Source organism: Zingiber officinale, chromosome 2A (assembly GCF_018446385.1).
Source record: "Zingiber officinale cultivar Zhangliang chromosome 2A, Zo_v1.1, whole genome shotgun sequence".
NCBI lineage: Eukaryota > Viridiplantae > Streptophyta > Magnoliopsida > Zingiberales > Zingiberaceae > Zingiber > Zingiber officinale.
Genome location: NC_055988.1, coordinates 74,513,685 through 74,541,139, shown reverse-complemented (window position 1 = coordinate 74,541,139; position 27,455 = coordinate 74,513,685). Strand labels below are relative to the sequence as shown.

The 27,455-nt window shown below is 35.4% G+C and overlaps 1 protein-coding gene across 1 annotated transcript; it reads left to right on the top strand.

Moving 5' to 3' along the window:
• Positions 1 to 27,307, top strand: LOC122041210 (protein TSS-like). Its single transcript, XM_042600820.1, has 24 exons — positions 1 to 328; positions 445 to 506; positions 754 to 846; positions 2,233 to 2,305; positions 3,903 to 4,256; positions 4,350 to 4,417; positions 4,495 to 4,626; positions 4,849 to 4,890; positions 5,422 to 5,946; positions 6,054 to 6,211; positions 6,308 to 6,848; positions 10,937 to 10,999; positions 11,102 to 11,203; positions 11,310 to 11,627; positions 11,705 to 11,797; positions 11,877 to 11,978; positions 12,072 to 12,176; positions 13,349 to 13,482; positions 14,896 to 15,079; positions 21,001 to 21,132; positions 21,238 to 21,350; positions 22,089 to 22,179; positions 23,058 to 25,553; positions 27,084 to 27,307. Exons 1-23 carry the CDS (start codon positions 268 to 270, stop codon positions 25,350 to 25,352), a joined length of 5,841 nt encoding a protein of 1,946 aa, XP_042456754.1. The 5' UTR covers positions 1 to 267; the 3' UTR covers positions 25,353 to 25,553; positions 27,084 to 27,307.
• The last annotated feature ends 148 nt before the right edge of the window (positions 27,308 to 27,455 follow it).

Sequence of the window (27,455 nt, the reverse complement as noted above, 5' to 3'; positions counted from 1 at the left end):
TCTCGCTATCCTCCTTCCTCTGCTGCTTCTATCCATTCACCCTCTTCCTCCCCTCGCCACCAATGGCGGTTTCCTCTCCTCTCCGGCGAGCTTAGATTTCATCTCGGGCGTCATCTGCGTCCTCTCTTCGCTTCCGCTGTGAGCGTCGCCGAGTTCTTCAGCTCATGGCGTGCTAATCGAATCCCCCATTCGCTAATTCGAGATTGGCTACTCTGCGATTCCTAGATAAGTTGAAGGAGCGGGCGGAGCGGCGAGTCGGTCGTCCTCATGGCGCCCAAGGGCGGTCGAGGAAAGGGCAAGGGCGAGCGGAAGAAGAAGGAAGAGAAAGGTTAGTGCAAACAAACGATCTATTTCTCCTCGTTCTCTCTCTCTCTCTCCCCCCTTCCGTTTGATTTCGATTTGATGACCTAAACTGTCGATCGATTTCTTGTTGTTCTCGCCCAGTTCTTCCTCTGGCTCTGGACGTCCGGGTGAACCTTCCAGATGAGTCTCATGTCGTTTTGAAGGTCGTCTTCTTCTTCTTCTCCTCTCTCTGCTTAATTCGCATTCAGATTTGAATTTTGAAAAGGTAAAGACGCAAACACCGAGATATTTCTGAACCTCAACCGGATCGAAAATATGCTTCTCAAGAACACTTGATTCCGCGATAATGTCGGCGCTCTGCTATCGAACAACGAAATCAAAATTAATTTTCCCTTTTGTAAAAAAAAAAACAAAATCATTTAATAATCCTCCTGCGTGAATCATTTGCAGGGAATCTCCACTGACAAAATCATCGATCTGCGGCGGTTGCTCTGCGTCAACACCCTCTCTTGCAGTATCACCAATTACTCCTTGTCCCATGAGGTAATTAAATGCATTTTTTTTAATTTTATTCTCTTTTTTATTTCTTATGAAATTCAAAAAAGTCGGAGATTAATTGGAAGTACATAGGTAGCGTATTTGAGAAAATCACTTAGGAAATTATCAGAAAAGAAATTGAACGGTCGATATAATCCGTTTGACGGAAGACGGCCTAGTTGAACAAGCATTACATGTCGTTGTTGAACAAAGAGTAATAAAAATTTATATTTTACATAAATATGCTACGGTTTAAAAAAAAAAAAATCAATGCCAATCAAATCAAATGCAAGATTATATATTTTTTAAAAGTTATCAAAATAACATTTCGTCTATACCTGAAATAGCCTTTTATATTTAATAATTTTGATCAAAATTGTATCACTTTAAATCAATTTTAATCAAAATTCTTTCACCTTGAAAATACACTAGGACGGATCCGGGGATTAGAATTGTCATAGGTAATAATTTTTCTTTTTTGTCAGACTTGAAGATCCGTCTTTAAAATACATGAATAAATGTTGATCAAATTAGGCAAAATTATTTTAAAATTAAATAAGAAAGTACTTTAAAGCACTGTTTTTAATAATTTTTGAAAAAATATCTATTTAAATAAATATTTTTTCTTAAACCTAATATTCATACGGAGCACAAGTAGCATCGACGTCTGGAACCACATCGTGTGGCTCTCTTGATGTGCATCACGTTTGTTTGTTGTGGGAATTAATTGTGTTTAATGAAGTCGTGTATAGTCTCTTTCAAAGTCTTTCTTTTATTTATGTAGAAGGTCCCCTTCATGATCTACACAGTCACCTCACAGTACGTAGAGATGTAAATCAGAAAAATCAAGTAAATCATACATATGAAAGGGTATTTTCATCAATTTTATTGAGAATCGATTCTTCTTAATTTTTACAAATCTACCAACTCGATAATGGCATGAAACTTTTTCAAAGTCTTTTATAGTCTTTCTTAATTTAACAAAATAGTACTATCGAAATTAATGAATAAAGGGGAGTTTTCTTTTTAATCAAGATTGACAATTTTTCTTTTATATTTTATGTTCGGGTAGCATTTATGATAATTATAGAAATAACACATGAGTAAAATAATATTATTATATTTCACTTCTTAGTCACACCACGCTTTTTAGTTGTATTTTACTGTTCGATCAGAGATAATTTGACAGAAAAAAAATAAAATAGTTCATCGAAGAATCAGATTAAATTAAATTAATCAGAATCAGAATGGAATGTTTTCTGATGTCAGCAGACAAAATGTTTGGATTTTATTTATATAAAATTGGAACTTTGCCCATGCACGTGTAATTTGTCGTACCCTAAACTTGGAGTAATTGAATTTCTTATATACCGTGCTGTTTTTCTTTTTCAGGTGAAAGGATCAGACCTGAATGAGTCCGTGGATGTCGTAGCTCTTAAACCATGCACTCTCACATTGGTCGAAGGTAATTCAAATATGAACATTTGAGTAATGATTATCTATAGTTAGAGACGTAGAGTTGTCAATTTAGTTGGGTTCATCATTTAGCCCTTTATGTTAAATAATTTAAATATATTGAATTTAAATTTTATCAATTCATATAATAATATATATAAATGGATCAGCATGCGGATTACGGATCTAGACAGACCCATCTGTAGTGGACTTGAGTTGGTTTAAAAAAAATCTAAAATTTAATATTAAAATGAAAATTTTAATGGACTCATGCTTGCCTAATCTATAACTTAAACTTAAAAATTCTAATATTTTCTATATTTTTTTTAGTAGACTTGTGAATTAACATACCTAACCCTTGATTTATCTTGGGTTGGATTAAAAATTTCCAAGCTAAATCGACGGGCCGACCCACCCTAGTTCATCAAATGATGAATTTTTGACGGACCGTTCCATCCCGTCCCGTCCCATACTCCATATGAAGCTCTATTTGTAGGCACACAAAATGCTCTTGAGATGTATAATGCCAAATGCGTTCTAGTTTGGCGATACCTCTCGGCCATCCATTAAATATGCAAGTTTCTAATTATTGTTAATTTTGAACTAAAGTGGGAGGCAAGGAATACTATCTAAGAATGAAGTCAATTAACTACTTCTCGCGGACTTCTTCACTCAAGAAGTAGTTCCCTCTCCTTTGCCACTGTTACATTGATGGGTGTGAGAGTCGGCTTTTCCCTTGTCTCAACCGTACCTTAGGAAATTAAATATATTGTTACACTAAAATTAAGATAATTAAAATTAATAATAAGAAGAAGAAATACCATGAAGATAAATAATAACATAAAAAAATGCTAACACACTTCATTAACATGTTTAAAGACTCCATTCCACTTCTATACGTCCCTTCATAAGGATATTTACAATACAATAGTTCTTTCGAGCTCCAACCTTTAACCTTGTCAATGCCATTAATGTATTAAGTTAACTTATGTATAGAGATTCCAAAAGTGTTTCTATAGATTTGTACCAGCTCAAAGCTCCCGAAAGCTTTTATAAAGAGCCCGGTAATGATTCTGTTTTGCACGTCTCTAATCAATTATACCAACCTCTAGTCGAATAATCAACAAAATTAATTGTATATGTATACAATAAATGCTCTGTCTGAATCATAAAAAGAACATCATTTTTCATTAATCATCAAAATAACATCTCCCCTTAAATTTGATCGGTCTAAGTAATCATATATTATAGCAGTTATCAACTGTAACTATTATAGTAATGCTGTTGATTTAAATTTAGCAAGATCTTACCTATGCAAATATTGTAAGATTTATAGTTTATTTTTACTTTTTTTTTACAATTATTTTTGACTGTGTTTTTATGTGTTATGTGTCTAAACACCTATCATTTTTTTTTCAACCATTATCCTAGTAAACTATTTATAGTAAACATGCCATATTATTTTATGAGTTAAAAATTATTATGTTATATTTTATTAATAATTTTAACAATGTGAATAATTAGGAGATCCAGGATAAAAAATTTTAAACACTCAATATATAATGGCGATTTAAAATTTTGAGGGGACTTTTTAATAAAATGGGCAGAGGACTACGACGAGGAGCGTGCCATCGAGCACGTGCGGCGCCTTTTGGACCTTGTCTCCCCCACCACCTGCTTTGGCCCGCCTCCGCCGTCGACGTCGCCGTCGCTGTCTCCGAGTGATGCCGCCTCCGCTACTGAAAAGGATGGGAAGAAGAGCCTCAGAGGCCCTGACGCTGCGGGAACCCGGAAGACCTCTTCGGAACATCAATGCCAAGGGTCACCAAACTCTCCCTCATCCTCGCCGCTTGCCAAGGATTCGTCGGATGATATGGAGGCCGAGATGAGTGGCGCTTGCCCTCGGCTGGGAGCCTTCTACGAGTTCTTCTCGCTTGCCGATCTCACCCCTCCCATCCAGTGTGAGTTTAATCTCTTCCCTACTTGAATTTAGAATCAAACTGCTTCCTTTTTTGTTTTCTTCGGCCTTTCTATGGTCGATTACTATTTTGCAGTTATAAGACGGACGACAAGTCTTCGGAAGGATGAATGCCCATCCTACGACCATCTCTTCTTCCTCGAAGTACGTATCTTTTTTCCCCCTAACATGCTTCTCTGTTTCGAATGATTTGATCCATGTTCATTTCGTTATTGGGCTAGGTGAAGCTATGTAACGGGAAGCTTGTGATCATCGAGGCTTGTGCTAGGGGATTTTACAGTCTCGGGAAGCATCGCGTCCTTTGCCACAATCTTGTCGATCTCTTGAGACATCTCAGTAGAGCATTTGACAGTGTCAGGCTTTCATCCCTTACCAGATTATATTTGATCTTCAATAATTTTTCTTCTACTTTATTCATTCCTGGCAATTAGCTGAAATAACAATGCTGGAGATTTTTCTCCCAAAATAATGCTAGAACAGTTGATTTTGACAATTTTGAACATATTGTGAGTTATTTCTTATGCGTTAGTGTTACTTCTAACATAGTCATCATCCCAATGGTGTGTTCTTTGCAGGCTTACGGGGATCTCATGAGAGCCTTCATAAAACGTAATAAGGTTGGTTTATTTTCTATCTTGGTAGATTCAAGTTTTTCCCTAAAAAGTTCCAAGGAAATGTTTTTATTGTTTCTTTTTGTACGTTTTGGTACTTCATTGTTCTAGTTCCCTTTCCTTTTTCTGAAATGATACACTATTACTTCTTTTCATATCAATTTGTTGTATGATTAAATTTGTGACTCACAGTTTGATTGTGGTGTCCTCTTCATTTATGATCCAAAATATTTTTCAATGTGAATCTTGACCAAAAATAAGCAAATCATCAGGTTTTCATACATAATTATGTTTGAGAATCCCTGAGTTTGATCCGTAGCTATATCAACTTTATTTCCCTGTTACTATAATGTGCCTGATTACTGTTCGGGACCTCTTAAAATTTAGCTGACTCTCATTTTGAATTATGCTTGCAACGTTTAGACTGTAGCTTATGTACATTTTTTTATTATGTGTCAATCTTACAATTTACGATGCTTTATTTTAGCCATGGATATAGTATTGTCATTCTTTAGCTACTCTATCATCTCATTTCAGTTTGGAAATCTTCCATATGGATTTCGTGCAAACACATGGCTTGTACCTCCAGTTGCTTCTCAATTGCCATCTATATTTCCTTCCCTACCCGCTGAGGATGAAACCTGGGGAGGGAATGGAGGTGGATGTGCAAGGGATGGCGAAGGGGAAACTATGCCTTGGGTAAAGGAGTTCCTTTTTCTTAAGTCCATGCCTTGTAAGACAGCAGAAGAGAGACAAATACGTGACAGAAGAGCCTTCCTTCTTCATAGCTTATTTGTTGATGTTGCAATATTAAGAGCTACTGCGACAATGAAGCAACTTATGGAGAAAAGTCACGACAAACTTTCACTAGGGGAAGATGAAATACTGCACTTTGAGACAGTGGGAGATTTTAGCATCACTGTCACCAAAGATGCTTCAGATGCAAGCTGTAAGATAGACACAAAGATTGATGGGAGCAAAACTACTGGAATTGATTTCCAGAATCTTATCCAGAGGAACTTGCTAAAAGGAATTACTGCTGATGAGAATACATCAGCTCATGTAAGAGAACTTGTATATTGTTAGTAAAGCTTATGAAACTATGCAATTATCTATTTTGGTTTTTAATGTTTGTTGTCAATCAACAAAATTGTGGGTTTTGACTGCAGGATATTGCCACTTTAGGGGTCGTTACTGTGCATTACTGTGGTTACATAGCTGTTGTGAAAGTCAATTACAATGAGGAAAGTGAAGTAAATTTACCTTTCCAAGGTGTTGAAATCAAGGATCAACCTAACGGTGGTGCAAATGCTTTGAATATTAACAGGTTCTTGTCGGTATATAGATGTATTTGTTTCTTTGTCTGAACCCATTTTATATGTCTACATGCCTAATATGTTGAATCTATTATCTGTTGTTTCAGTCTCAGAATGCTTCTTCATAAGAGCCATACATCACGAGAGAAAAGGGATCAAAGCTCAAAACAGGAGGAACTCTCTGCAGCACAAATGTTTGTGGAGAAATTGCTGAAGGAGAGTTTGGTTAAGCTTGAGGAAGAGAAAGCTGGAAGCAATGCCTTCATGAGATGGGAACTGGGGGCTTGTTGGATTCAACATTTGCAGGATCAAAATAATGGCGAGGAGGACAAGAAACAAGCAAGTGGAAAAAGTGAAAAACAAACAGGAGAAACGACCAAAAATGAGATAAAAGTGGAAGGCCTTGGGAAACCTTTTAAAATCCTCAAAACCCCTTCAAAGCAACCACATCCTGATGAAGAGAAAAGTTCAATTGTTGACAAGAATTTAACAACTAAGACCCTTGACGGGAAGCAAAACGTGAGCTTGCCATTCAGTGAACCTCAGAAGGAAAGCAGAGAAGCTGAGAAAGCTTCCATGCTCAAAGATTTGCTACCTGAACCAGCATATACACGGTTAAAAGAATCTAATGTTAGACTTGATATGAAGGTATTTATGGGATAGAGGATTTAGGGTGGCTTTTTTTATGTCAACTTTTTCATTTAGCTAAGAATTCCTGAAATTATCAACCCTAGACATTAGAGTTGCAACAGAATTTTGAGAAAATTTCTGCAATATTGAGACAATAATGCTTCTTTACATCATTAATTATGATTTTTGAGTTTTTATTGTCAATGAAATGTTCTTTCTGCTCAATTCTCAAGCAGAAGATAAGTGAAAATAACTTTAACTGGAAGTTTGACATTCATGCAAAATTCAAATTCTTGTTTACCAATCAATGTTAATCTCTATGATGTATTCCTTTAGGGCATCCACAATGCTACAATGTTATAACACTCACCACCTCATCAAAAAGTATGGGGCCCACTGCCACATACTCATTATAACAATCTCCTTCTTTCACCCACATCCCTATTAACATTAACACTAATTATTTATGGGTCCCACAATGCACTCAACCATCTTAAAATTATATCATATTAAATAAATATATTTTAAATATGTTTTAAAATATTTAAATTATTATTTTAATTTTATAATTTATAAATTATTTCATACTCATTATTACCTTTTTTAATTTTATAATTTATAAATTATTTAATAAATAAAATTTTAAAATTATATTTATAACATGGGGTGGGCCAGCCCTGGCTAACGCGGCGTTCTGCAACGCCGCGTTAAAGCTACAGTGGCGTTATAACGCCGCTTTAACGTGGCGTTGCGGATGCTCTTACTCAAAATATTTAAGATCAGCAAGACTTCTGGAATCAATTTTCAGTATAGCAGAATTTGTGTGCCATTAGATTTCTGTACTCCTATTCTGGCCTTTGATTTTATTTTACAAGTATGTTTTTTTTTTCACATTTCAATGAGCATGCATCACATGCAAGTTCAGTCTGATTATGCTGTTCTGGGAGCAACAGATATGAATAAAGTATCTCTATTTAGATTTTATTTGATTATACATGAATGAATTGTATTTTTTTTATCTTAAATTCAATTTATGTGGAAGTTCAAAGAAAACATTATCCAGTCAAACTGACTACTTATCTAACATTTAGATGAAAGGTCAGCTTCAATGGTATAACATTTTGAGGTTTTGATTTTAGGTAGTGGTTTATCCTTTAACTGATTGGAAATTAGAGTCTTATTGGCTGCAAGCCTGCAACAAGCAACAAGTTATACTATCATGTGCATTGTTTTGTTAACCTATCTCACTACCATGTAATAGAACTTTTGTGACTTCCTACTTGATAACTAGTCTTTCATTCACAATTACAAATTGGTTAGCCTCAATCAGGTTGCTACTTTGAGAGAACTTGTGTTGCTTACTGTATCTAAAAGTATAACTCATAGGAAGTGCAGAGCATGCCCCTTGTTATCCTGATGTAGTAAACTAATCAGCTAAGTCAGTTTTAATTTACTACTGATAAGGTTAGGATATTCCCAATTCTGGTATAAACATATGTAAGGTCAGGCATTATGGTGATGTTTTATTTCTTGAATGTGTTCAATCTTTACATATTCTCTTTCTCAATGATTTAGAATTCAAGTTAGGGTAAAGAATATTTTCCTATCTTGTGTCCTTCAGATCACAAGAGAACAATTTGAAGTATGACAGCAAATCCATAGAGGAATAGATAACTTGGGTGCCTTGAGTTTGTCTCTATTAACAATTTAACGCCGAGCAAAATATAGATTATTCTGGGGCGTGAAGTTACAGAGGGATTAAAAAGAAACAAGAGAGAAATAACGAAATAAGAAGTAGCTCAAGATAGGTTTTTAAAAAAAACCTTCTTGAGAAAATAAGAGTGGGAAATAAAGAACAAAAGAGATGTAGCCGTAACGTGGCTTAAGCGAAACCAATTGATTCAATATCAAAATAACTTGCCCCCAAATATCATCTAAGCATAGGTCTATATAGCTCTTAAAACCCTCAAAAAAATCTAAACAGAAAAATAATCAACTAGACTTATTCCCTAAGATTTAGGATAAATTAACTATCAAGACTCGGTTCCTAAGATTTAGGACAAAATTAAATATAAAAAATAAACTAAACTTAATTAACGGATAACTACTTAAAAAAACCCAATTTTGGATTCTCTCCTGCATCAGTTGCTTGGAGTTGAAGAGAACTCGTCCTCGAGTTTAGGGTGGTTGTATCTGACTCTAGAGCACAATGACTTAGGTGTTTTACATTAAAAACATCGGAAGTTTTTAAATGGTTAGGAAGTCCAACCTGTAGGCATTGTCATTAATCTTTTCTAGTATCTCGCAAGGTCCAATCTTTCGTTCTTCGAGCTTGTTGTATTCACCAACAAGGAAACGGTCACGAGTTAATACAACCCAAACCATATCACCAATGTCAAAAAGAACCTGACGTCGATGCTGATCTGTCCTGATCTTGTATTCGGTGTTGCTATCTTGAATAGCTTGCTTAACCTGCTCATGAATAACTCGAAGATGCTTGGCCATCTCCTTAGCCTTGGGGCTAGTTTGTCCGGGACGCGAAATAGGGACTAAATCCAGTACCCCAGATGAGTTTTGTCCATAAACAACTTCGAAAGGACTTAAACCAATGGTCCTGTTCTTTGATCTATTGTTTGCGAATTCTGCTTGAGGTAAAACTAGATCCCATTGCTTCGGTTTGGTTTCTGTGAGACATCTCAAAAGATTTCCTAAGCTCCAATTTACTACCTTGGTCTGACCATCTGTCTGAGGGTGATAGGCGTTGCTGAAGTTTAGCTTTGTCCCTAACTTTTCCCATAAAGCCTTCCAAAATTGACTGACAAATTTAGTATCATGATCCGAAGTAATAGTTTGAGGAATATCGTGTAAATGTGCAATCTCTTTAAAGAAGAGGGTGGCAATCCGAACAATATCTATGGTTTTCTGCACACCACAAAGTGAGCCATCTTGGAGAATCTGTCCACCGCAACTAGAATAGAATCAGCATTGGTGAGGGTTCCCTTAGATTGCTGACAAACAAAACAACGGTCCACGAAATGAGCTACATCACTGGTTAGCTTGGTCCAATAGAAGTCGAAAGAGATGAGGGCTTATGTCTTGTCTCGGCCAAAGTGTCCTTCGTTATGCAATTCACTGATAATGTGCTACCTTAAGGAACAGTTTGGAATGCACAATCGTAGTCCACGAAATAGATAACCATTGTGCAAAATAAAGTCGTTGTGAAGTCCATTAGTTACCTCCTGAAATATCTTGCTAAAGGAGGGATCACCAACATACATATCTGAGAAAGATCCAAAGCCGGTAACCTTAATACTCATGGTAGTAAGTAGGGAAGAGACTGCACAAGGGCGCATACTCTCACGAGTATAACCTTGTCTCAATAGCTCCACAACTTGTCGTTGTAGTTTTTTAGCATCCTTAGGGCTAACACGGTATGCCGGCTAGTTAGGTAAGATTGACTCCGGAACGAGGTCAATCTGGTGTTGAATGTCTCTCCTAGAGGAAAGTCCCGGAGGAAGGTTTTCAGCCATCAAATTAGCAAAGTCGGATAGGAGTTGTTACACCAAGTTTAGGTCTATTTTATCGCTTTTGTAAGGAAGCAAAGTATAGACCATGTTTTCGTGCTTCATCTTGTTCAAAAATCTGGACATAGAAAGTAGTGTAGAGTTATTAGTTACCAAATATGAAGGGATTCCATCTCGTCCAGAATCCGAATAGAGTGCAACCACATCAGAAGACTACGAACTCATCATCTTCCTTGTAAGTAGCCTCGATCGTCCTTCTTCTAGATTCAAAAGGAAAGTTGGTAGCTTTATTTTCTTCTCGTAACAAATCCAAGGGGAACATAGCCATGTTGGATGGTACGAGATGATTGTGTCACTGGATGCTCCTGCATCACAATTGAAGATATCTGTGCACCTTTCTCCTATGTTCTAGCATAAATTTTGTAGACAGAATGTCCTAGGGACGAAAAAGGAAAAAAAAAATCCAACATCATTACCTTTCTCCATCTATCATACATCATGAATTTTGTTTTGTTTCAATCATTTGAGAATTACCAATTTTGCATAGTCTTTTAACTAACTTATTCATTTTTTCATCATCAGTCTCCACAGGAATTAACTGAGATGGCAACAAGATATTACAATGAAGTTGCTCTCCCGAAGTTGGTATGTTCATAGGATTGTTTATTTCACATCTGTTGCATGCTTCTTTTTTTCTTTTGTTGATGATTTTAACTAGTATGAATTGTTCCTTGATATGTGCTAAAGGTTTCAGACTTTGGATCGTTAGAGCTTTCCCCTGTTGATGGTCGAACTCTGACTGATTTCATGCATACAAGAGGTCTACGAATGCGTTCACTAGGTCAAGTTGTAAGTTACCCATTTAGCTTGAAGAGATTCACTATACTTACATTTTCCAGATGTATTTCACTGCTAAAATTGTTAAAATACATTTTTTATTATGTTCATTGTTCAGGTCAATCTTTCAGAGAAGCTATCTCATGTGCAATCACTCTGCATTCATGAGATGATAGTAAGATCTTTTAAGCATATTGTACGGGCTGTGATTGCTGCTGTTAATGAAACCAGTGATTTGTCTGCATCAATAGCTGCAACTCTTAACTTGCTCCTTGGGATCCCTGATGCTGGACTTTCACATTGTTCTGTTCATGTGCATTCCCTGGTCTGGACATGGCTTACACTATTCTTGAAGAAGCGATATGATTGGGAACTTACAATCTCAAACTATCAGGACATACGAAAGTATGCCCTCTTGAGAGGGTTATGCCATAAGGTAATTATGATTTCACCTTTGGAAAAGTTTTGCATGACATATTGTTTTCTTTTTTATATTACCTTCACTCTTCCTAGGTGGGGATTGAACTGGCACCCAGAGATTTTGATATGGATTCAGCTTCTCCGTTTGATAAATTGGACATCATCAGCCTTGTTCCTGTTCACAAGGTAAAACAACAAAAACTGATTATCAGCTAAAAATGTTCCATGCAATGGAAGGCCTTAATTTCTTTCAAATCTTCTGCAGCAAGTTGCATGCTCATCTGCAGATGGTCGACAACTATTGGAATCTTCAAAAACAGCCCTTGACAAGGGAAAACTTGAAGATGCAGTCAACTATGGGACAAAGGTCATTTTTTTTGTGACATACATTTATGTATTTCCTTCTAAACCAAGCCTTGGTTTATCATTTTCTCGTGCCTTAAAGTGTATATGGATGCAGGCTCTGGCAAAACTGATTGCAGTTTGTGGTCCCTATCATCGGATGACTGCTGGAGCATACAGTCTTTTAGCTGTAGTCCTATACCATACTGGTGATTTTAATCAGGTGCATTTTTACTTTATTTGTGCAACTTAATGTTATGTTTCATGGAATTTGAGTATCTAATTTGTTTTGTACTTCATACTTGTGACTATTTATTAAGATTTTCAACCTACAATCAATCTAACACATGTATATGCATGTGATCTATACTTTTCTTTACCTGCGTTAATCCTTCATTCTCGCTATGCACGAGGAGCCAGATATCATGATGAATGCATGTGTCTATTGTATTCTGTCAAAGAGATTGAACATTCATCTGAATAAAAAAAAAATACTGCAATGCTACTATATTGACAACAAGTCCATGGTATCAACCTTTCAAGAAATGGTGAACATGAATTTGTATTTATGCAATTGAGACTAGATCATTGATTTGGTATTGACAATATATAATTCTATTTAATCAAAATAACTGATGCATCTAGTTCCAACTATGGTCTTTGAAGCTGCTTGTGTTTGGTTGGCATTGAGACTATAGGGTCTACAGCTTGCTTCACCCTCTTGGATAGTATATCTGCATCCATTTTCAGTCCCATGTGGTTAACTGCACTCCACTTGGTGATTCATGAGTGCCAGAAGGCTTCCTACAAAGTGCATTGACATTTTTGGTTGGATTGGACTTCCATCTTGTGCCTTAACATGGTATCAGTGCCACCTACACTATTGACCTATGGCATGTGGATTGAGTGATCAGGTTATTGCTCCTGTCCACTTGAGGAGGGTGGTCGAAGTGCAAGAGTTTGCACCTCATTTTCCATCCAGGAGAGCAGGATTTGCTCCTATATGGATTCACTAGGTTGATTGATATGCTTTGTGATAGATCTGAAATTTCTTTTCTATTGATATCTTAAAGCATTATCAATAAAATTGAGTTTAGGTATCTTGAATATGGACCACTTATATGAGAGAGCGTAGCACATGTGATATAGAATGGTCAAGTGTGTGTTGTGTACAACTTTACATATCTCGATTAAGAGATAAACACAAAATGTTCCATCAAAATTTCCTCTTCAAACCTGAATAATAATGGCTCTGTTTTTTTATCCATCATTGTTATTATTTGTGTATCACTAAAATATACAACATGGTAATCATCTATGATTCTGTTTTGACACATCACAACTTGTTCTCACATTTTTAATTGGGAGTCCACTGAGTTTTTTTGCAACATTTAGGCTACAACTTATCAGCAGAAGGCATTGGATATAAATGAGAGGGAGCTTGGTTTGGATCATCCAGACACAATGAAGAGCTATGGTGATCTAGCTGTATTTTATTACAGACTTCAACACACTGAATTGGCACTAAAGTAAGATCCAATTTTATCTCTTTTATACTTCATGGATTATTTGCATTCTTCCTAGTGCCAAAGCTTCTCTCTCTGGAAGTATAGTGGACATTTGTATCCTTTCTTACAAATACATGGCTTTAAATGCTGGGTATCATATCTCATGACACATCATATCTGTGTTGTCAATCAGACTTGACAAAATACTTCTTAGCCTTGGTTCATGTTCTGAATAGAGGGAGACAGAATTTCAGTAGTGTTTGTTAAAACTTTTGAACTAGGTTATCTGCATGAAATAATACTTCCCGAGTTATAACACAGGAGTAGAAACCTTAATTTCAGTAAACTAGGATAGTGCATTGGTAAAATATTCTTGATATAGGGCACTGCAAGGAAGAAGTCTTTCTTTGTAATGTGTTGGAAAGAAGTACACTAGCAAACAGAATATTGAAGAGTGTAAGTTCATCAGAAGCTATTGAACTTAAGATATAAGATTTCTACTATGGCAAACAATGATTTATGGTACAAAATCTGCTTGGTTTGAACAAAGATCAGAGCTATACATGTACATTTTTTTAACTAAACATATTGCCAAAAAGAACCTAGAAGAATGTAGATCCCAATAGTTTGGACTTATTATGAAAGAACAGAACAAAACTGTATCCTGGCTACAAGGAGGATGAAGTCTTTGCCTTGAATGTTCGAGTCAAGTTCTGCTTACTTCATTTAAAGCTTTGCGAGTGTCAGAGGGTTCATTGAACATGTTGATGTCATAGATTCTTTCATTTATTTTGGGGCATTATAAAAGAAAATTAAATGTATCCGAATTTTGGCTTTTTCTTTGAGAAAGTAGATAGCTTTATTCAGATCAAATGACAAGCTATTATGAAGTTTAACAACCATCATGAGAAAAGGAAACTTAAAAGTTAGCACTTATTCTCCGATGGTTGCAAAGTTGGTCCTTTGTCATAAATCTGTGGTCTGCCATGGTTGTCAGATTGCTAGATAAATTGAATTTCTTGTTTTCCCTTTATTCATGAAAGGAAAATTGTCTACATATGTTGATAAAGGATATTAATAAGTACATTGTCTATTCTTGATGTTTGTCATTATGATCTGGCTTGAATACTCAGTACTTTCGTCATTCTGTTCATTGATGATGTATGGTGGTGTTATGCATCCAGTGAAAGTTGTTATTTATCTACTTCAAGTATCTAGACATAGTTGCTAAATGAATATTCTCCTTTTAGTTAGGTCAATGTCAATGCAAGTGTTAAGATTGATGCACAAAAAGGTCATCAGTTTTTAAAATATGTTATAACTTGTACCGACTAATAGATTTCAATAGGTTTACTAAGAATGATATAGGGTGACCATGCTCCAGAACATGTTGCTTACTATCTTCCATAAATTATTTTGTTTAATTGTAATCAGGTATGTGAAGCGTGCGTTGTATCTTTTACATCTCACTTGTGGACCATCTCATCCAAACACAGCTGCTACATATATTAATGTGGCTATGATGGAGGAAGGCCTGGGAAATGTCCATGTGGCACTTAGATATCTTCATAAAGCTTTGAAATGCAATCAGAAGTTACTTGGCCCTGACCATATTCAGGTTTGTTCTTATTTTTCATTTTTCTCTTTTGTCTCATGTTTTTTGAATAATCCGTGTGCACTTTTAATGGTTTTAAAACATTTGGTTGATGTAATAAATCCCACAAATAATTAGTAATTACTTCTTTCTGGTTCAGTTGGTACTTACTTTTCATTTGGTGTTAATAGAGCATGGTTCATAGGTTTAGGTGGTATCAAGAATGGAACTTAAATCAGAAACTTGATCTCCGTCAATACTAGTAGGGTAAATTCATGTTAAGGTAGAAAATTCTCTTCCTTTTCCTTTATTCATGAGGGATGAAGACTATATTGACTTTGAGCTACCCAAATACTGCTGCTCATAATGTGGAATGACCAAACATGACCCATAGGTTTCAAAATGCCAAAATAAGGCCCCTTTCATTTATTTGGGCTAAAATACCCTTCACTTTTGAGGATGACAATTTATTTGAACTAAGCTATTTGGTGAAACAACTTGAGTGGCTAAAGAGGATTTAGAAAAAAAATAATAATCGGAAGCAAATGCCCATTTAATAGGTAAATTAAGTGTTTAGTTTTTAAGAAATATAAAATTAGTTAACTCCAATTAGTCAAGTTGTGCAAGTGAAATAGCTTGATTAATTGAAATTGGTTATATATTTTTTTCTTTAGTAATAAATGCCTATCGATTTAAATGTTTTAAATTAGAATTATTTCAAAAAAATGAGAGGGTTCGCATTTTGCGGAAAGAATTGATGTGGAAAATTCTATCTCATTCAGAATGGGAATACCCATTATTATATACAAAAATTACAATAGAAGAGAGAATAGGAAACTAATAGAGAATAGGAAACTAATTCTTCCTAAAGATATCTTTCTAACTAAATCCCCTGATTTCCTATGCTCATAGTTGTTTAATTTTGTACAAGTTGGAAAATTGGTCACAGCTGTTCGACATAGCTATTTATTTTTGTACAACTGTGAAATTCACAGTTGTTCAACACTCCCCCTCAAGCTAAGAATAGATGTTTTCCATTCCCATCTGACTATAAGATCATGAAATTTAGAACTGTTAAGTCCCTTTGTTAATACATCAGCCAGTTGTAATTTTGAAGGGACATATGACACACACTAAGAGAGTAAAGTCCCCTTGGCTTTGGTTACACCCAGACTTCTTCATAACTTTTGTAAATCTTCCAAATCATGCCCTCGGAGATTCTTTTAACCATAAAGAGCCTTCCTCGGTTTACATACTCTGTTACCAGTATCCCCTACAAATCTTGGTGGGAGGTTCATATAAATTTCTTCATCTAAATCTCTATGGAGAACTGCATTCTTCACATCATACTGTAGAAGTTGTTAGTTGAAGTGTCCAACCAAAGATAGTAGAACTTTGATAGTATTCATTTTTGCAACTAGAGCAAAGGTCTCCTCATAATCTACCCCATAAGTCTGCGTATAATCTTTTGTCACCAACCTAGCTTTATATCTCTCAAGAGAGTCATCTGCTTTATATTTTAGTGTGAAAATCCACTTACAATCAATAATGTTCTTCCCCTTTGGCTTCTCAACAACCTCCCATGTCTTATTCTTTTCTAATGCATTTTCATCCCTCATGGCATCCCTCCATTCGCTTTTTGACAATGCCTAGTCATGGTATTTAGACTCATAATGAATCTTTTGTGAGCTTGTGATAGATGTTTAAGAGAAACATTATGAGATAGAGGGTAGAGAGGGTATTTGGTGCATTCTCTGGTACCTTTTCTTATAGCAATGGGAAGGTCAAGGCTATCTGTTAGGTCAGTTGATGATTCAGTAGGTTGTAAAGGTGGGTCATATCTTACCATGATCCCAGCATCAAGGTCGGAGGTATGTGGTTGAGGTTCTTGGACTTGTATCACTTCTGGAGCGGTCTTTCTCCTTGAATACACTTGAGGGATACTTGGAGTATCACAAGAAACACTTGGAGGAGACTCACTAGATTAAATAGGAATAGAAAGTGATTTGGTACGAACTTGAGTAGTTAATGGGTTCAAATGACTCACAAGTGCTATCTTTTGTCACTAAAATCTCCCCCTAGGATAGGACTTGAAAAAGAATGGGGTATGTTCAAAGAAGGTAACATCAACTGAGATGTAAAATTTTTGAGATGAAGGGTGGTAACACTTGTACCCTTTTTGAGTGGATGCGTAACCAAGGAAGACACATTTGATGACACAAGGGTTTAGTTTACCTCGAAGTGGATCGTGGATATGGACAAAATCAGTGCACCTAAAAATCCTAGGAGTAAGTCCATTTGTGGTTTGGAAATGAGGATAAAAACCGTTGAGGAGTTGCATGAGACTCTTGTTATCTAGGACACGTGAGGGAAGTCTGTTTTTCATGTATGTAGTATTAAGGATAACCTCTCCCTAATATGATTTAGGGACATTGTCGTGGAAAAGAATAGCACGAGTAGTGTTGAGTAAATGCCCAATTTTCCTTTCTATTATTCCATTTTGTTGGGGTGTATAAACACAAGACAAATCATGAATAATCCCCTAGCATTGGAAATAGAAGGGCAATGTTTGGTTAAAGTAATTCTAGCATTATCAGTTTAATGTTTTTGATTTTCACTCCAAATTGATTTTGAATCATTGAGTAGAAATTAGGAATAATAATACTGACATCATATTTTTTGTTTGAGGAGAAACACCCATGTAACCCGAGTGCAATCATCAATTAAGGAGACAAACCATCGAGCCCCAAAAACATTGGGAATATTAGAAGGACCTCATATGTCACTATGAATTAAATGAAAGAGTGTAGAATTTCTTTTATTGCTAATAGGAAAGGGTACATAGAATGTTTTGCCAATTCGCAAACATCACATTGAAATTTAGAAACATCCAATTCTTGAAAAAGATGAGGAAACATGACTTTTAAAACTCTAAAAGAGGGATGATCAAGATGTTTATGATACAACCAAATGTTATCTTTATTGAAAGAATTGTGAAAGGACAAAGACAAATTATTCTTCTCAGGGGATTCAAGGTAGTAAAGACCACTATGTTCTTTAGCAAGTTCAATCCTCCTCCTCAAGTCCTGATCCTGAAAAGCACAATAAGAAGGGGGAAAAAATGACATGACAGTGAGTAGTTAATTTTTGAACGGAAACAAGGTTGGCAAATAGTTTTGGCACATGGAGGACGATTTTAAAGATAAGGCTACAGATAAGGTGAACATTTCCAAAACCAGCAATAGTAGCTGAAGATCCATTAGCTATTATAATTTTTCTATTACTTCGGCTGAGGTTATAAGTGTGGAAAATTTGAGAATTGAGAGTCTTGTGGTCTGTGGCATTGGAGTATATTATCCGAGTTATAAAAAAAAATTGCTTGAGGTATTCATATAAAAAGGGAGTGAGGGGATACCTAAGAGAGTCAAAGAGCACACGCCAGATGGTTTATCAAGAGAACCCAATAATCCTCAAAGTTTCTCAACTTCTACATTGTTGAATCCGCCCAGGATTGAGCTGTCTTTAGTATGGGATTGCTTGATTAGGTGTACTTAAGGTTTGTGTTGCCCATCACGACTTCCCCATTCTCGACTTGGTGGTTTACCAAGTAGTTCCAACATGTCTCTTTGGTGTGGCACGATTTCTTATTGTAGTTGCACTAAAGATGAGCTTTATTATCTTTAATCGGAATCACACCACACTTATCTTTCTCCTGCGAATCCGTTTTGGCAGCAAGGGTTGGTCCAGCCATGGGTTGGGTCTCAAGCATCACACTTCATGACTTTCCGAAGTAGAGAAGTCGCCTCTACTAGGGTCTAGGGACAATATGTAGTCTTTGACAATGATTTGGATCCGGACCCGGATTTAAGCCGACCAGAAAATTATATACACACACCTTTTCAATAAAATTCTTTAAAACAGTAGCATCTGCAATACATTGCATTTCAATTACTTGGTAGTAATTAAGTTCTTGCCACATATTTTATTAAAATATGGCATATTTAGTGACTGATTTATCTCCCTGCTTAGTAGCACCGGCTTTGACTTTGAGTTCATAAGCTTGGGCAGCATTACGGGCTTTTGAGTAAGTGCGGATAATGTAGTCCCAAATTTCATTAGCAGTAGAGAGAAACATACATGTATTTGGTTCTATCAAATCCCATAACCAAGACATAATCATAGAGTCTTCTTCATCTCATGCCTAAAAAATTGGATTAGTTGTGGCCGGTCTTGTCCCAAGGATATGGCTAAATTTTCCTTTGTCCTTGAGGTATGTACGAACAACCTGAGATCATTGCAAGTAGTTCTTCCCGTTGAGTCAATTGGAAGCCCGAATACACAATGGATTGGCTAGGATTGTTGAAGATGGTTATTTGAGAATTGGTCATGATGAAGAAATGCATAAGTAGAAAAAAGAAGAGAGAATTAGCAATGAAGGCTAAAGCTCTGATACCATGCGGAAAGAATTGATGTAGAAAATTCTATCCCATTCAAAATGGAAATACCCATTATTGTATACAAAAATTACAATAGAAGAGAGAATAGGAAACTAATAGAGAATAGAAAACTAATTATTCCTAAAGCTATCTTTCTAACTAAATCCCTTGATTTCCTACCGTGTTCACACTGTTTATTTCTGTACAAGCTGGGAAAATTGTTCATAGATGTTCAACACAACTATCTATTTCTGTACAAGCTGTGAAAGTTGACACATTTTATAAAATTGCTAGGCTAAAATAATTCATTTGTTTAAAATAATTGTTTATCTAATTCTATAAGGAAATCTATAAAATTGCTGGGCTAAAATAATTCATTTGTTTAAAATAATTGTTTATCTAATTCTATAAGGAAATCTATTTCTATTGTTTAAATTAAACATGATTAAACTTAATCACATTTATTTTATCAAGCTCTTGATTAAAAAAGTTGCTGGACTGAATTTTGAAAAATTATATATATTTTTTTTCGAAAAAAGGATGTGTCATCTAATTAAAATAGTTTTTTTAAAAATATCAAGAAAGGATAAATTTAATTTAAATGTAATTTTTTTTTTTTAAAAAAAAATTGATTTCAGTTACTCAAGTTGTTCCATCAAACTATTTGATCATTTGAATTAATTTATTTTGCATTTTTAGAAATTTTCAAAATAGATTTGCCTATATAATTAAATCAATATTTACTTTCATTTTTTTAAAATAATTTTTTAAACAGTTTGTCTTTTTAGCATTCAACAAGTCAACTCATTAATTAATTAATTAATATTTTAAATTAAAAAATATATTTACTTATAAAAGTTGAATAGACATTTACCTCTTTTTTATTTTATTTTATTTTATTTTTTTCTTTCTATTTACTCAAGCTATTTCACTAAAATAGCTTGATTCAAAGAAGTCAAATTATTTTCAAAAGTAGAGGGTCTTTTGGTATAATGAAATGAGAAGGGCTGTATTTGGGCATTTTAGAATATAAGAGCCTGCTTAGGCATTCCTCTTTTTAAGGCACTCTATTTGGGTGTGTGGTTATCAGTTTGATGGTGGCAGAACATAGAAGTATTGGGCAAAAATTGTGTGGGTGAGATGGGATGTAAAATCCTCAACCCATCTCATATCTTCCTCTCACCTCTCCTTGGTTGCTTTTTCTACTTGTCCTTTACATTGCCGTCCTGAATGTGGATATGGTAAAGCATGATAGCCTAAATTAAGTGGGTTTTTTGGGGTCTCCATTGTTATTGTACTTTTGTTTGATCTACTATGAAGATCTTTCAAATGAACTCTTACTAACCAAAATCACTTTCCAGTCCATCTGTTGTAACAAAAGTAGATTTAGTTTGCCATAAAAAAACAGTTAGATTCTGCTGCTCCCTTTCACCTGAAAGCTTGATAAATTTAAATGCTATCATCATTATTCCGTATAACAAGTTTTGCTATTGCATTAATTATCATCAGACTGCAGCAAGCTACCATGCCATAGCTATTGCACTATCCTTAATGGAAGCATATCCTTTGAGCGTTCAACATGAGCAAACAACACTTCAAATACTTAGAGCAAAGCTTGGTCCAGATGACTTGCGTACTCAGGTAATTAGGTGTCTTTATGAGGTGATATGTTGTAAAGCTTATTTTCTTTAGGATCGTGTACATCATCGATGTCTGCTTTGTGGAAACTGTTGTTTGGTTTTGCAGGATGCTGCTGCCTGGCTTGAGTACTTTGAATCAAAGGCTATTGAGCAGCAAGAAGCTTCTCGGAATGGTATGCGAAAGCCGGATGCATCTATTGCCAGCAAAGGCCACCTAAGGTACTACAACAGATGGAATAATTGTTCCAACTCTATTGTAGTCATTGAACACGAATATTCTCAGATATAAGAATGCACTGCCAATCGTAGGTCCTGTCTTGTAGCATTTGCTTATCCTGATTTAATATTTGGGCATTTATCTCTAGGCTTTCCTGAAGGGGGGTCACCTATGTTTCTTTTAAAAAAAATTAAAATCGCTCCCTGCTTTTTACCTTATTTCTTTTATGCCAAAATTTTATTTTATTTTTATCAGAAATTATCTAATTTCTTTCAAGTTCTAACTCATCTTGAAACTTGACAAAAATTCTGTAGAACTCACGTTCATTATCCATCGATCCATAAAAATGGTTCATTTTACATTTTGAACGAAGGCAAATTAGTGGTTTTATGAAAAACTATTTAATTTGCCAGGTTAAGCTAAAAAATTAAACCAAGATTAAACTAATTTCGATGAAATATTTTGATGAATTTGATTATATAAAGCTGGTTTGGATGTTTTGTTAAACAATTATATTTTTTTGGAAAAAGAAATCTAATTCTACATAAGAGGGATAATCAAGAGATGCACATTTTTTATTAAAGAAATAAGAAGGGGGTGCCCCCAATATGTCTCAGATAAAATAGAGAGCGCTCCTGAGACAAATGTACTTTTTTTAATTCGAGAGATATGCAACAAAAAATTCCTTCAATTTTTGTTTATCTCAGAAAACTTGACTGGTTATGTATTCTGTTGGGCAGTGTGTCTGATCTTCTTGATTATATTGATCCCAATCAAGATGATAGAGCAAAGGAGGCTGAATTATTGAAGAGGAAAAACGTGGGTTTGAAGGTCTGTTGAAAGTCATCTTGTTTTCATTCTTCAATGAAGAATGGTTATTATTATAATGCTTAATCTCTGCATAATTCAAACGATGGCTTGCCAAAACTGTGTTGGTTTGTTTTAGTACTGGTTTCAATATGCTTTTGTAAAATAATGGATATTTGTTTGGTATTCACACTCATCTAGTTATTGATAACATGAACATGCATCTTCTTTACCATGCCTGCCTTTCTGATGAGCATCAAGAAGATAAGCTTGTCGCATAGCAGCATGGTTCTTTGCAACATTTTATCCATAACAATGACAGTCCAACATAGGAGTATAATTGGCTCATGACAGTTGGATTTTCCTGTGTTTGAACTTTCAATAACCTAGATCCCTAGTGTTGTACCTATAAAGTAATATTACAGTTTTCCAAAAATAATTCTTGAGAAACAACATATATTCAGCCATATTCAATGAAAATGACCTTAAAATACTACAAAATTACGACTTAATAAGTGTTCGTAGATGAAAGTATCATTATTATTTATTAATTTTGGTCAGATACTTATTTTATTTCTTTGTTCCAGAATAAACTCTTATAAAAAAGTTTGGATAAATGTTCAATGAAAGTAACCTTCAGACCTACAAAATTTTGACTTGCGAGTGTTCTTTGAATAATATATGATAAATACATCATTCATTTAGGTCGATGCTTATTTTAGTTCTTTATTCCAGAATATCCTCAATTTTTTTGTAAATAATCTTGGATAAATACTGTGATGAATATTCTCAAATTTTATGGTAAACGGCCAATTTACCCTGGAATTTATATTTCATGAAATTTGACTTTACCTTGTTTGTAATTTGTTTCAATTCTAGCAATTCAATTTCCTACTATTCAGGTCAAAGTGCTATCTTCTCAAAACTTGAATGTCGCTGATTCGTCATGCCAACAACAAAAACAAAATCTTGCATATGATGTGAAACTGGTGAAAGATGGCATTCGCATTGTCGATAATGAAATCGTCAATGCAGGTAGTGAACAAGCTGTCATTGAAGCAGTTTCTCAACAGGCTAAATATGAAGAAGTTAGCAGAAAATCATTAGCAGGTCCTCAACAATTTATGGAGAGAGAACAGAATCTCAATTTATTTAGTGAAGGTGTAAGGGAGGCAAATACAGAGGTAGAAAATGGTTGGCAATCTGTTCAAAGGCCAAGGTCCACTGGAGGGTCATTCCACCGAATCAAACATCAATATACAAATATTAGGAAATCCTACAATTACCAGATGAATAATGTTCCTAACGAGATGGTGCAATCACAGATGCAATCTTCTTATTTGAGCAAAGGGTATTACTTGCTGAGAAAAAGAACTGTGGTTCCTGGAAACGTCAATGAGGATGTTAACATGAAAGTTCAGTCACCTGGAACCAAGTTTAGTCAGAAGGTATACAGGGCTGTCACTTACAGGGTCAAGTCATTGCCTTCATCCACCAACCAGGAGAACTCGAGTAAACCTGGGAATGCTTCTGAAAGCATGGCAGTCATAGATTCACAGTCATTCTCTGTTCACAATGATAACCAGGAAAATAGTATCTCTGAGCCTCACAATCAATTGCTTCTTGGTCTATGTAACTCTCCATCATACAAAGATGTAGCATTGGCGCCTCCAGGAACCATTGCCAAGATACAGAATAGGAAATCCCTGGAGGATATGTCATCAAAACAAGAGGAATTTGTTGGAAGCAATGTACCAGAAGTAAAGGACTCACTTCCATTTGTGGAACATGAAAATTCTACTACGCTACCTGAGATATCTAGCGTCGCTAAGGAGGACTTGGCTAAAATGGAAGAGGTTTTAGACACAGTTGGAAATGCTGAAATTGAGAAGGAAGAAGGAAGAAAGCAAGATTGTGAAATTTATAGTCCTCTAGAACTTTTATCTTCTGTTTTGGAGGTGGCCTCTAGTGGGAGCTTGCCTACCAATAATAACGCTGTGACTAATGTGCTTGATCATGAGATTCAAGAAGTTCAAGAAAATGTCGATTGCAGCCTGAATTCACCTAGAAATATATCTGCGGAAGCATTACAGTGTTTTATCGCTGCTGAAAGTGAGGGAAATAATGAGGAAGCCTCATGTAGCATTGCTCAAACCACTTCATACTCTAGTGTCCAGCAAGATTTCAAAAAGGTTGACAATGACACCTCTGACAAAGTTTGTGCCACTGATTCAATAATACAATCACAAATTAGTATCACCGACGGGAGAGAAATCCCCTCCAAAAAGCTGTCTGCCTTTGCTATGCCATTTAATCCATCTCCTGCCCCAGTACTTGGTCCCATTCCTGTAAGTATTGGTCTTCCTCCTAGTGGTACAATTCCTGCAGTTGCCTCGTGGCCTTTGAGTACTAGCCTTCATGCTACACAGACAACTGTGATCTCATCAAGGTCTCCCATATGTAGCTCACCTCATCTTCCTTATCCTCCTTCTCCTAGGCCTCTTAACATTCTTCATACCTTCCCAATAATGTATCCACCATACACCCAACCTCCAGTCATTCCCAATTCCACTTTTGGTATGAATAGCAATATGTTTCATGGAGACTGTTATCCATGGCAGTGCAATGCTGGTCAAAATGTACCTGATTTTGTACCAGGATCATGGTCTGGAATCCATCCAGTGGATATTTGGCCACCTGTTGTAAGTTCTATTGCTGAATCTATATTGGCACCAGCGATAGGATCTGAAATAAGGACTGGCATCAGCACAAGGTCTCAGTCGGATAACAATAATGAAGAAGGAAAAAGGACTGAAGAGAATGATGGAATTACTGAGTTAATAAATGCTAGCAAATCACTGGACGTAAGCTGGATAGAGAAACAAGAATCAGAAGAGTCCCAAAGTAACATAAAGGCTGGTCAACTGAATTCTGAGACTGTTTTAAGAGAAGACACACAGGATGACAGCACAACAAGTGTCAATGGAAGTAGCAGAAAGAATGAGAACCAGGGGAGGTTTAGCTTATACATCAAGGGTCGACGTCGACGTAAACTGACATTAAGGCTTCCCATAAGTTTGCTCAATAGGCCTTATGAATCTCAGTCCTTCAAAGTTATTTGTAGCAGAGTAGTAAGAGTAAGTGATGTGGCAAGGCCAGAAATTATGTCTTCCAGCGAAAATACTAATGCCAGTTAGTCACACGAAAGAAAATCCATCATGACTTCATATGCTAACTGGCTCAAAAGATTTTCTTATTCTTCAATCAACAAAAGGAATATGTTATCTTACAGTTTATTGGAATTCTTCTGTCACTGCTTTTGATAAAGAAGTTGGACCAATTTTGGTAGATGAGATATTGAGATAAGAAGGGTTGTATCATCTCATTGTCTGAGGCAGGTAATTTATCTGTTAATGATGTTACTTATCTTCATAATCGTGCATAAAGCAATAATGCGCTTTTTGTTTCATTGCATTAACTTAAATCAGAAACCTAGAAGTCTCTTTGATATTAACCAATGGTTATTATACCCTGGTTCACTATTCTATTAGGACATGAGACTAAGATTTAAAAATTTAAAATTTATCTTAAACTAAGAGTAGCCTGCTCATTTTTTCAGGAGATGCATACACCTTGGTTCTGTATATTGTAAGTTGTCCAATGTTCAGCCAACTTGGCAAATAGTTGAAAGCATCAATAGACTTGATTATTTGGCTATTATTAGTGAAAATTATTTCATTATTTAGGACAAATTTTCTTAGTCAATTCATCATGAAATGGCACTTTCACCTTATTTCACTGAATGAAATTACCACATTTTTATGGTTGCCTCATGTTTCAGATTCTTCTTTTTTCCTTCTTGGCTTGTGGTTATTAAACAATTGTCTGGTTGTCTGACATGTAGGATTAATTCACAAACTTTCCTGTTGCAAATGACTGATTTCTGTAATGTTACCATTTTGTATTCTAATTCTGGTTATTTTCTCTCCTAATTGTCTCAGTGAAGATATCAACTCTAATTCTGTTCTTGTAATATCCAAGTCAAGTTTCTGTAAACTCGGATCAAAATTATAGTAATTTCCATTTGATTAATCTACATCTTCTATTTAGGTTTCTGTCCATATAATGGTACGTGCATGATGTTTCAACTTTTCCTTTTTCAAATATTTTGTATTCTTCAAAGTTTTGTAATACCTGTGGCTAAGTTATATTCCAGAGTTAGATCTAGAAACTCGACTTCATTTTCAAACTCTAGGAACACATGACTTCTTGTCACACTTCCAAATACGCTTTGCTTCTGCACTGCTCCAAGGGTAGTTCATTGTAACCTCCTATAAATTATCATTTTCATGTATTTGCAAAATTGTCCAAGATTTTAGTGCCAAGTTAGTAAAGGAATCATACTGATTAAGGGAAAAGTTTTCATCATTTGTTTTAAGGTCAGAAGATTTTGCATTCCTTTCTGGTTGCGTTTAAATTGTTCTAGTGAGAATGGAAAGCTAAAAGCTTACCTAAGAAATATTAGGTGGGATAGTAGCAGTATCAGAGATGAACAATTATGTACATTAGCAAAAGCACAATGGTTAGGAAGTTAATTAAACGAAAGATAGAACACTTATAGTCGATCCCTATGGGAGTTCTGAAACACTGATCTGAAAATATGGTTTTACTCTAATTGCTCAAAACCACCTAAGTACTCGTGTTGTTTTGTTTCTTCCTTCATTATGCTTGTTTGGTTTCCTGCCAGACTAGAATTCCAGCAAACTTCACAGGGAACTACTCACTACAACATTGTGTTTTTTTATTTGCAAGTTTTTGGAATCTCTTCTTTGATTACTTAGCACTGAACAACATTTAGGGCATTCTGGAGATTCTAATCCGAACCGAAAAAAAAAATGCTGAAGTTTTATTTTCATGAAAATCTACAGGGGATGCTGAAAATTTCCTCGTACACTGGCAACAAAGCGAACAAGACAATGACGAGATGTGGCAAAAGTTACTTGAGTTTCCATTCATGCACTAATTCTATTGAAGATCTGCTGTTTATTGTTAGGTAGAACTTCATATCACTCTGGAACTTATTTTTTAAATTAGAGTATTTTGTTAAACTGATTTTTTCACATCACAATAAAATGTTCCTTTAATGTTTTTATTTCATTAGTCAATGTAATGATAAATAATTTGATTTTGATTTTAAATTGAATTTGTCTTTCTAAGTAGAACTGATAGACTTGTTTAGATCGACCAATTCAACTAGATTGAATTATTTGATTAGCTCGACCCAACCGACTCACTTGGCT